General features: G+C 38.5%; 1 protein-coding gene across 6 annotated transcripts in view; it reads left to right on the top strand.

The window, feature by feature from the left end:
* The window catches only part of SLC35D2 (solute carrier family 35 member D2), a 56,878-nt gene that overhangs the window by 26,892 nt on the left and 17,674 nt on the right, over positions 1 to 12,312 (top strand). For all 6 annotated transcript variants that reach the window (NM_001206266.1, XM_005210413.5, XM_024995960.2 and 3 more), the window contains exons 5-8: positions 584 to 655; positions 2,060 to 2,128; positions 7,442 to 7,544; positions 9,094 to 9,186. In NM_001206266.1, the coding sequence (NP_001193195.1) occupies positions 584 to 655; positions 2,060 to 2,128; positions 7,442 to 7,544; positions 9,094 to 9,186 (337 nt within the window). The remainder of the gene's footprint in view (positions 1 to 583; positions 656 to 2,059; positions 2,129 to 7,441; positions 7,545 to 9,093; positions 9,187 to 12,312) is intronic.

Below are 12,312 nucleotides of genomic sequence, written 5' to 3'. Positions count from 1 at the left end.
TGATTTATTTAACGTTTGTTTTCTAAGAGTAGTAGAGTTTTATATTATAGGGTTAGTGCATAATGTTCCCTCAAGTGGATTTAACCAGAATTTGTTTGATCATTGCCTTGTCTGATATTTAGATTGTTTCTGATATTTTCCCCAAATACACTACTGCAGCGAACATCTTTGTGCACATGAGTTTTCTCTTTTCTTTGGGTTATTATCTTAGGGTAAGTTTCCTAACAAGAAGTGATTAGATCTGCGGTTAGGACCATTTAATGACTGTCCATACCTAGTCCTAACTTGTTTTGTCAAAGGGTGTATAGGTTCACATTGCATATAATCTTTTAACACAATCTTTGTAGTTTCAACACTTTGTAGTAGTTGGATAGTATGATGTTTTGAATTGCTAATAAGTACAAGTGGCATGAAATTATTAAATTTCCATTTCTTTTTATTATTTTATATGACTTAGTAACATATGTGATAATTAAAGTTGACTCATATTTAATTTAGAAAATTAATGGGCTTAATTGAAAATGTAAAACATTAAAAAAATACTTGGTGTCTGATGTTATTATACTTGATTCTTTTCTGACAGCTTGCCGATGTTCACTGTGCTCAGGAAATTTACCATTCCACTTACTTTACTGCTGGAAACCATCATACTCGGGTGATTTTTGTTTTTCCTCTCTTCCTTTGGTGTCCTCTCCCCACACGCCCACATTATTTTTACCTAGCAAATTCTCAACATCTAGTCATCTTTACAAATAGTTGGTTTGAAGTGCTTGTTGTAATAGCTTAAGGGCCAATGGTTTATTCATTTAAAAGCAGACTCCTATGTCCATGATTTCTTAACATGTTATGAGTGTTTTTTTTAAAAAAGTTATAATTTTACAATTAGACAAATAACATGCATGTGTGGTAGAAAATTCTAAAAAAACCAACCACTGCAAAACAGATGTAGATCTGTTTTCTGAGCTGAATGGAATATACACTGCTCCTGGAATGGCAAGGAGAAGTTGTCCACATGTATAGGATGTGTGCTGTACTATAGTAGGTGTACAGGAGATCAGGGAAATTCATTCTGATGCAGTAATTATGATGTAACATCAGAATAAATTAATTCTTATAATGTTGGCTTAAAAATGTCATGTAAAAGATATTCAGGTTGACTCTAAAATGGATTCTTGGTTTTGCTGTGGAGATTACTTAACAATGAAATTAGGATGATGGTCCGGTGTTGTAAGTTTTACTATTGAATTTTATCTTAATCTTTGGATGCTTGATAAAAATACAAACCAACTAGACCTACCAGCAGGAGCTCTTCCACTTTTTTTTTTTAATTGAAGGATAATTGCTTGACAGAATTTTATTTTTTTGCTTTACAAAAAAAATTGCTTTACAAAATTTGCTATTTTCTGTCAAACCTCAACATGAATCAGCCATAGGTATACATATATCCCCTCCCTTTTGAACCTCCCTCCCATCTCCTGCCCCAATGCATTCCTCTAGGTTGATACAGAGCCCCTGTTTGAGTTTCCTGAGCCATACAGCAAATTCCTGTTGGCTATCTGTTTTACATATAGTAATATAAGTCTCCATGTTACTCTTTTCATACATCTCACTCTCACCTCCCCTCTCTCCATGTCCATAAGTCTGTTCTCTATGTCTGTTTCTCCACTGCTGGCCTGTAAATAAATTCTTCAGTACCATTTTTCTAGATTCTGTATATATGCATTAGAATACAATATTTATCTTTCTCTTTCTGACTTACTTCACCTCTTATGCATTGTGTCCCAGCATCTCTCTAGTGAGAACAGAGAAATACATTTGTAATTAGATTAAGACAAATACTTAAGAAATAGAGTAAATTTGGTTTGATTTACTAATCCATTTAATGTGCTTTTAGTGCTCTTTTTACATAAAGCATTGTCCATTAGATTTTATGATAGCTATAAAACTGTTAACAATGTCTATTCTCAGTTTATTTTAAAGTATAATTTATATTTTTCCTCTCCTCCTCCTTTTCTTTATCTATCTACCTATCTCTCCACCCACTATTTATTTATTACAGGAAACAGTATTCCTTGAACATCATCGTCAGTGTCTTTGCCATCATTCTTGGTGCTTTCGTAGCAGCTGGGTAAGACTTTGGACTATTTCTGCTCAATAACTCCTTTGTGTCTTTGACAACAGGCCTGGCCCTGTCCTCGTTTTTCATTTTCCATCTGGTTGCAGTTGAATTGAACAGCTAAGAGACAAATCTGTTGATGTTAGTGGAACCTCCATATATTACTGTGAAAGTCAAACTGAGTTCCAAGTTGGCCAGAACATTTCCGAGAAATATGTATAGAGAGCATTACAAGATATTAATACAGCTTTTTTTCATAAAAGGAATGAACTGTGTACTTTTATTACTGAATGTTTGTCTTCAATATAAAAATTTTACCAAGAGTTTTGAGAAGTTCTTAGGCTAAGAATATAACAGATTTATAAAGTCCTTATATGCTGATTTGTTTTATCATCCAGTAATGCCTTAGCGGTCAATATTTCCAAGGGTGGAATACTCTCATTAAATGTATTTGTATGTTTGGGACATGAGCCAATACCAGTGTATGACTGCTATCTTGTTCATTAATAAGCCTGACCAGGAATAAGGACTTCAAGTTTGCATCTGAAAGCAGGCACTCAGACTCCTTTTATAGCACAGTGTTTAAAGTATGTGTGCAGTTACTTTTCTTGGGTTGGAAACTTAACCCTGCTGTCTGTTAGCTCTTTCTTAGCCTCTCTGTGCCTGTTTCCTCATTTATGATACATTTAGCCATTTGTATCTGAGGCTTTTGCATCTGTGGATTTAACTAGGTATGGATCAAAAATATATTTTTTTAATTCTAGAAAATCCCCAAAAGCAAAACTTGAATTTGCTGTGCACTGGTAACTGTTGACATGGTATTTACATTGTATTAAGTATTACAAGTAATCTAGAGATGATTTAAAGTATATGGGATGGTGTACATAGATTAGGGCTTCCCTGGTGGCTCAAATCGTAAAAGAATTCACCTGCAATGCAGGGGACCTAGGTTTGATCCCTGGGTCAGGAAGATCCCCTGGAGAAAGGAGTGGCTACCCACTCTAGTATTCTTGCTTGGAGAATTCCATGGACAGAGGAGCCTGGTGGGCTACAGTCCATGGGGTCCCAGAGTCAGACACGACTGAGTGACTAACAACAACAACAACAACAACAACAAAAACAGCATAGGTTACATACAAACTTTGCACATCGATTTATATAAGGGACCTGAGCATGCACAGATTTGGGTATCTGCATGTGGAGGGGTTAGAGGTGTGGGGTCCTGGAACCAATCCCCTGTGGATATGGAGGTACAACCGTAATAGAAGAGAAAAACCTACATGAAGTGAAGGGGAGAAAGAAAAGGTTGGAGAAATTTCAGTTAAACTAGTTTCATTAACTCATTTAGAAACAAGAGTTCTGGATCATCAGTTGCAAATTAATGGTATAGGCTACAGAGCCAGGATGTCTGGAACCTTATTCTAGTCTCCTCACTTACCAGCTGTGTAACTAAGAACAAGCTACTCAGCCTCCCTGTGTCTCAGTTATTTTGACTGTTAAGTGAAGATTAGAATAGCATCCACCTAATACGGTCACTTGTGAGAATTAAATGAGATAATAGTGAGCCAGGATTCACTATAATTTATGGCTGAGTCCAACAGAAACATGTTGCAGCATTTACTGTATGCCAAGCATCATTCTATGTGCTAAAGAATCTAGCAGTTAATAAAACAGACTAGAATTCTTGCCTTCATGGAGTTTCCATTCTAGTAGATGGTGACAGATATTAGCAATAATAATGATGTTTATTATTGTTATATTGCAAATAGAAGGGGAAAAAAGTGGAAACAGTGACATATTTTCTTTTCTTGGGCTCCAAAATCACTGTGGATTGTTACTGCAGCAATGAAATTGAAAGATGCTTGCTCCTTGGAAGAAAAGCTCTGACAAACCTAATAGCTTATGAAAAAGCAGAGACATCACTTTGCCAACAAAGGTCCATATAGTCAAAGCTGACTTTTCCAGTAGTCATGTACCATGTGAGAGTTGGACCATAAAGAAAGCTGAGTGCCAAAAAACTGATGCTTTTGAACTGTGGTGCTGGGGAACACTCTTAAGAGTCCCTTAGACTGCATGGACATCAAACCAGTCAATCCTAAAGGAAATCAACCCTGAATATTCATTGAAAAGACTAATGCTGAAGCTGAAGCTCCAATACTTTGGGCACATGATGCAAAGAGATGACGCATTGGAAAATACCCTGATGTTGTTGAAGGTAAAAGGAGAAAGGGATGGCAGAGGATGAGATAGTTAGATAGCATCACCAACTCAATGGACATGAATTTGAACAAATGCTGGGAGACAGTGAAGGACAAGGAAGCCTTGTGTGCTACAGTCCATGCAGTTGCAAAGAGTCAGACATGACTTAGAAACTGAACAACAAATTATTGTTATAAATGTGTTTAGTGCCTTACCTAGGCCAGGGTTTATTATTTGAATTTTTATCTATAATTTCCTCTTCTCCAATTCTAGCTATGTCTGAGCTGGCCTGTTTGGTTTCAGTGCTGGTCCAGACATTAAGTATCCACAATTAGAGCCTAAGTTTTGGTCATGAAGACTTTTGTTCAAACAGAATAAGATACATAGAGTAGCTAAAAATGGGATTTGTTCTATTGAAAGTGCCTTCCTCCTACAGCGCTCTGAGGTCTCCACTGGGCCTCCTCTCTTTTCTAGGTTTCTTGGAGCTCAGTTTGAAAACCACTGACTTAGAGTCATTGAAGACTTTAAAAAAAATTAGTTTATAAAAATGTAAGTCTTTGATGAGGAATGGCAGTTCAGGTACTGTGTGTGTGAAGGCACATTTCCAGAAGCAGTTAGTAGGAATTCAGCTCATATTTAACATATGTGATAACTCTAATGAGCTGAAAGGGTAAATAGTGCTTCCTGAAACATCTGACTTCTACCCAAGAGCCAGCTTGGAGTAGTAATTCTCGACTTTTTCTTTCCTCAGCACCCACAGAATGGATAACCTCCTTATGGGTAATGGGTGCAGTCTTAGCTGCAGGCCAGCTGTAACCCCACCTTTCTGTGCTGTCACTCAAATTAATTCATCAAATGCAAGTATAGATGAGCCAGTTTGGGCTGCTATAACAAATAGACCCCACATCTTGGTTGTTTAACATACCAAATATATTTCCGCCCAATTCCACGTACATACCAACATCAGTTAATGCTGTGGGGGTGCTCTGCCCATTATAGCTACTCAGGGACCCAGGCTGATGGAACCTCTGCCTCAAAGGGGGTTTCCTTTCTCATCAAGAAAGGAAGAAGACATGTGGGGAATTGTACACTGGCTCTCCAAAGTTTTCCCCAGAAGTGACATGTGTTACCAAAGCAAGTTACATGGCCAATAACAGTTGAAATAGAATGTCTGTGAACAGCCCTAAATGACAAGGGTTAACCATGAATCCGCCCCTATCTATAACACAAGTAAACTCTTCTCAAACTTCTGTGCTTTCACTACTGGCCTAAACAGATGATGTTGGGAATTCTTGGTCCCCCTCAAGTAGGAGATGTGAAAACTCCAAGAATTCCCCTAAGGCTCTTTGAGGAAGTAAGTAAAATACTTCCTTTCCATTCCTCTGGAATCTTCAGGTTTTTGCCCATTCAACTCTTGGCCATCCTAAGGATGGCAGATTCTTTTTTTTTTTTTTTGGTTATACAAAATCCTTATTTTATTTGCATTGTTTTACATTTTCCAGATAATTCAGTTTAGACTCTCAGGAGCTTCCATAGAATCTTGTAACATATGCCAGTCCTCTGTAATAAGCCCATCTTTTGTGCAGGTTCTTCTTTACACTGAGCTGAATGGGGTAGGCACGATTTGGAAAACTCTCCTTTGAGAGATTCTATTTTTGTGACTGAACCACAGAATTCTGATTTACAATGATTTAAAATTATAATGTCACAAATATATTTGTAGGTAAGTAATACCAGTGGAAGCTTCAGGCAAAGTCTGGTTTAATCTGCATTCCAATCTTGATGCAGTTTTTGCATATTTCCCTCTTTTGTGGTAGAAATAATCTTATTTTGATACTGAAGGGGACGAGGATATGCCACCCCAAAATGTGCCACTTTGACATAAATGGTATTTTGAGTTGAAGGAATTGAGAATCAACAAGTGTGGGAAGAGTTCTCTGCCCTCCCCTTTTCTGCATAAAAGTAGACCATAAATTTCCCTTTGTGAAGGTGTCCCTGGTCCGTAGTCAGAATAGGAAAGCAGTTCTTATCACCAGACACAGAGAGTCAGCATCAAGATGAGTCAGCATAAGCAAACCTTATTAAAATAACCCTTATCTTCCATAAGTTTCCTCCATATATTTCCCAGTGCCTTTTCCACAATTTATTTATTCCTTGAAGCCCACACCCTCTGCTCTATTTATGTGGTATATAAGCTCCATAGTCTAACCACCTCTTTGAGTTTCATTTTTTTTCTGTGAACTCCTGTGCATGTAAAATATTTAATACGATTTGTATTTTTTTCTCCTGTTACTCTATTGTCAGTTAAATTTGCAGGCCCCCAGATACTGGCCCAAAGGTGGTAGAGGAATCCTCCTTGACAATATATAATTCATGTTATTCATACTTATGAATTATGACATGGGTGTGGTGCTGTTTGCAAGGTCAAGTGCAGGTGATGAATCATATCTGGGCTTAGCTGTTGTTTACTCTCCTCCCTTTGCCATATTCCCCTCAAACATGTTTATAGTAGTGTTGTTTATTTAAAATGGAAATTGAAGAGAAGCCTTCAAAGAATGGGAAGAGAGAGGCCTTAGAGGAGTTGCAGAGAAGGACATGGACCCTGCCTTGCCTTTTTGATGGATAGTGAGGGTACTGGTGGTGAAGTGACGTTAGGGGACCAGATGGAAGTGTCAGTTCCTCCTTTGACCTCTTTGGCCTGTCACTGCCCAGCTGTCCCCAGAGGGCTGTACTCTGGGGATGGCCCTGTGTACCACAATAAGAAAAGCCACAGGTGGGTTGAACAAATCATTCCCCTTAGAAAAACAAGGCTCATGCTGATTTATTAGCAAAAGAAGGGCTTCCTAGTCAAAGGAAGATGGTTAATGTCCGTCTGGTTTTAAGCTGTTATGATTAAGATGAAGCTTCCTGGTGGCCTGATTTTGTTCTTGTCTGGAGGCAGGGGAGAAGAATTAGCTATTCACCGCCACACAGGGGGAAAGTATGCCAGAGAAAAGGCAGTTTTGCTAGCACTACAAATGGATTTGATCAGGGAAAGAGAAAACAGAAGGCCTCTGAGGCCAAGCTGTGAGTTTTTCTTTTTTTTGAGTTTCTGATAATCATATTCCTTTGTATTCTCCCTCCCAGTTCTGACCTTGCTTTTAACTTGGAAGGGTATATTTTTGTATTCCTGAATGATATCTTCACGGCAGCGAATGGCGTTTACACCAAACAGAAAATGGACCCAAAGGTACCAGACTTTCCCTTCTTTGGCTTTTAGGCTTTGTCATCTGACCCCTGAAATAACATGAAAAAAATAAACTTGTAAAGCGGGCATGTAATTTAATTTACATGTTATGATCTACAGATTACTAATTTCTTTTAAATTATACTGTGCATAGGTTCTTGTTATTCCTTGTCATGCAAAATTTGGGGTGAAAATTAGGTAGGAAAGGAAAAATAGGCACTATTTTGGGTGCAAAGAAAGAATGCTACATAGAAAGGGGATCATTTTGAAAGGCAAAGTAAAACTAGATGTTTTTTACCATCACCATCAGTGATCAAGTAAAGTCGGGAGTATTCTGAAAGCAGCTCTAATTTGAGAGTCTGGAGATGTGGGTTACAGATGCAAGTATTGCTGAACAAAGTGAAAGTGAAGGTCACTCAGTAGTGTCTGACTCTTTATGACCCTATGCACTATAGTCCACCGGGCTCTTCTGCTCATGGAATTCTCCAGGCAAGAATACTGGAGTGGGCTGCCATTCCCTTCTCCAGGGGATCTTCCTGAGCCAGGAATCGAACCCATGTCTCCTGCATTCTTTGTCATCTGAGCCACCAGGCTGACAGGTTAATGTGACTTCACTTCTCCAAACCTCAGTTTCCTCCTCTGTGGAGTTAGATGACTGGAATGGATAAATGGTAAGGCCCTTTCATGAGGGGCGGGTGGGCAGATGGGCTTTCCTCCCATGTGGCTGCCCCTGGGTTGGAGCTCCAAGCCCTTACCCCCACCCCAGCTGTGCAGGAAGCTCTGGAGGATGGGCCAGGCATACATTCCTTTGTTCCCAGTTCTTAGTGTTGAGTGAGGATGTTTGCTTTGATGGACAGGCTTATCCCTATGAGCTGTTTTTTATCTGCACTGTATTTTTCTGTATTATCATTTATTTTTTAATGGCAGTTTTACATAACTGGGTTTGTTGCCTTTTGAGAATCACAATATGTCACCCTGTATGGAAAGTGGTGGATGTAGTCTCTTTAATGAAAATTAAATTTATGCAAGATTGGAAACAAGATACCTGGTGTTTTTACCCTGCTGTTCCTTAATAGAAGGAGCAGATGTTTTTAAAAAGTTTTGTTTATATTAGCATTTTTAATGCTATTGACTTTGTTCCAGACTTCCTATTTTGAATAGCATGCTTTAAAAAAAAAAAAAGGAACAATTAGCATGGAGAATCCCAGGGATGGGGGAGCCTGGTGGGCTGCTGTCTCTGGGGTCACACAGAGCTGGACACGACTGAAGCGACTTAGCAGCAGCAGCATGTTAAAGATTGGTGGAACCTCGGAGTCCATCCAGCTCCATCCATTTTATATCTCATTTTTTGGGTAAAACAAATTTTTTTTAAAAATCACAGTATACTTGAAGCATTTTATTTTATGTCAGAAATTTGCTGAAAATATTCAAATACAGAACCGGTCAGAATGTGTATTCTAACTCTGCATAAGTACATCAGGCGAATAAATGGCTCCAAGAAATCTGACACTTTATATTTCTAAAACTGAGTGGAGTTTCTTGGCTTTTGCAGGAGTTAGGGAAATATGGAGTGCTTTTCTACAATGCCTGCTTCATGATTATCCCAACTCTTATCATTAGTGTCTCCACTGGAGACCTTCGACAGGTAAGCTGATGACAGTCATTCATTCTACTTATCAGTCTTCACAATTTTAATATTTAGCCTGCAGTACTCATTAAAATAAAAAGTGTATAAAGGAAAAAAGTGTCTAAAGGTACCTAGGATTTCCAAAAGCAAGATGTTTGATATCCTCAGTAATACCTTTAGCACTTTCCTTTCTTTGCATTTGTCTTTAAACCCCTGGGAAGTAGCAGGAAGTAGTCAAAAAAACTCTGGCCTTGACGCTTTTAGCAAGACAACAATAACGAAAATCTGGAGTTTGAGTCTCCCTTTCCCCTTAGTTGGTGTGAGGACCCTGGGAAAGTTAATTAACATTGAAGGGGATTTTGATAGTTTAAAAAATGGATTTACTTATGTATTACCTTTATGATGGACATTTGGAAACATACGCACAAAGTAAAGAATGATTTGATGAGCTCGCATGTATCTATCACACAACTTCAGCGTATTTTGGCATTTCACCATTCTTATTTCATCTGTCGTCATCTGCTTTCACTCCCCCTCCTTCCCCTGGAGTATTTTAAAGCTAATCCCAGATGCCATGGCATCTGCCTCTAAATATTCCAGGATCTGGAATTTTGAGAAGATCTTGTTCTTTTGGTATTTGCCCTGTTCACTTATCTGCTGCATACCTGTCAGAGACAGGTAAATTAGCAGAAGAATATGAGGTTCAGCTGGGGCATGGGAGTATCTCTTAGGAAGGGTGAATGTTCACCCCATAACATCCACAATGGCCACCTGGAAATGTGCTGACTCAGAAAGTTGCCAGACACACCACTTGAAGTTCGTGTGAGAAACGAGGTGTGCTGGGCAAAACCCTTGTCCAGCGTGGCCTCTGGCCTCTCCCACAGATGCCCACCTCGCCCCCCGCACCAGTAGCCAGGCATTAACCTCATTAGTCCTGTTGTTGCTAGGCTGGGGTGGTGTTTACAGCCCCCTACACCTGCCACCACAGCAGACGTTTGCCTACCATACGACAGTATTTCTGCATTTAACAGCACGGTTGTGGTGCACACTGGTTGAGCATCAGTGCCCTTTGTGCCCGCTGGGGGTTTGAATGACTTCAGAAGGCTGCAGACTCCTGGGGACTCCTGGGGTGAATATCAGGGCTTCTTGTTCCTTCTCAGAACTATACTTTCTCCCTTTTCTGATTTCTTTCTCAGAACAGGGGAATAGTGGACTGGCTTAGTAGCAATGTCCCCAGGGGTAAACATCCATTTCCATGTGTTTATATTGAAGACTTCCAAGAAACAGCAGTTTTAATATAGGAGTCTCAGTTTGTGAACCTGGGCCTCATTGTTAATTCAGAATATTGGAAGTTAAAGCAAGCACCCCAAGCGTCTTTATTAATAATGAACAAGGGCAGAATATCTAAAAACACAGTACTTATTTTTTAGTTACCTTCAATTAAACCAATTTAGTGCCAGCAGCCTTACATAAACAAGATGAAATTATGAGCCCTCAATGAAGTAGTCCTATTGGCTTGCCTCATTTCATTATTATAAAAAGGAGTTTTTCTTTTGAGTCTCTGGAATTTATCTCTTCTGAGATTCCGATGCTTTATAGATTTTCAGATATATATTTATTTCTAAAGTATAAATCTGGAAACTCTTAGAACACTTGATTGAAACTAAAAGCTTGTTTCACCATAGAAACAATGTTATGAATGGCATAGTGACCAGAAACTGAATTTTAGGTACCTTTTGAAAATAGACTACATGTATTATGTTAATAATTTATAACAGTATTTCAATAGGAATATGTATTTCTACATTCAAGTTATTGACTTACAAACTTATAGCATGGTGCTTTCAGAAGTTGCCACCTGCTGTAATTATTATTATGCAGAATTATTATACTTTCTCATGTAATAATAAAAATAGCTAATAATTATCGAGGAATCATTCTATCAGACATTGTTTGAAACAGTGTACATGACCTATCTCATTACATTGCCACAATAGCCTGAGGAGAAGGTATTATTAATTATTCCCATTTTATATACAAGGAATCTAGGACACAATATTCAAATAACTTTCCAAGGAAAGTAGGTGATGGATCCAAGAGGCTCTCTTGCTCTAGAAACACACTCTCTGCTGTAATCTCAGTTTTTAAATTTGTATATTGAAAGTGTTTGTTTCTTTCCTTCATATATGAAAAAGCATGACCTATCACTATAGCTTAGAAAGTATAAGAGACCTTAGATTTTCTTCAGCTTACTCAATTCTAGTGTTCTGGGAGAATATTGAATTCCTATTCTGACTTTCAGCTTACTCAATTCTAGTGTTCTAGGAGAATATTGTATTCCTATTCTGACTTTCAGCTTACTCAATTCTAGTGTTCTGGGAGAATATTGTATTCTTATTCTGACTTTCAGCTTACTCAATTCTAGTGTTCTAGGAGAATATTGAATTTCTATTCTGACTTTCCATGCTGGAGTATCTCAGTATTTACCCTATCTAGCCTCTTCCATTTGATCAGTCTCTTAAGATTTCAAACAGAAGTTCCTATAGTTACCTTAGAGCCCAAGCAATAATAACTATTCTCTGAAATTCCAGATGCTGCTAAGTCACTTTAGTTGTGTCCGACTCTGTGCGACTCCATAGACGGTAGCCCACCAGGCTCCCCTGTCCCTGGGATTCTCCAGGCAAGAACACTGGAGTGGGTTGCCATTTCCTTCTCCAATACATCAAAGTGAAAAGTGAAAAGTGAAAGTGAAGTCGCTCAGTCGTGTCCAACTGCTAGCGACCCCATGGACTGCAGCCTACCAAGCTCCTCTGTCCATGGGATTTGCCAGGCAAGAGTACTGGAGTGGGGTGCCATTGCCTTCTCCGAGGCCTCTATAAGATGACAAAAATACAAAAATCATTAAGTTAAAAATTTGACTAACTTAAACGTGTTATATGGTAAAAGATGCCAAAAGAGATGAGATACTGTAATCAATAATTTTAAAAAACTCTGTAGGAAAAATAGTAAGATTCTCATTTCTTTCACTTCATTGTTCTGCCCTGTGTTCACTGAATCATCATGAATTTCTTCCAGCTGGTCACTTTTAACCATGGCTGAATCCATTTTAGACTGTGAACAAAATATAAGAAGTAGTGAGCTTAT

This window comes from Bos taurus, chromosome 8 (genome assembly GCF_002263795.3).
Source record: "Bos taurus isolate L1 Dominette 01449 registration number 42190680 breed Hereford chromosome 8, ARS-UCD2.0, whole genome shotgun sequence".
Classification (NCBI taxonomy): domain Eukaryota; kingdom Metazoa; phylum Chordata; class Mammalia; order Artiodactyla; family Bovidae; genus Bos; species Bos taurus.
This window is presented reverse-complemented; position numbering and strand designations above follow the sequence as displayed.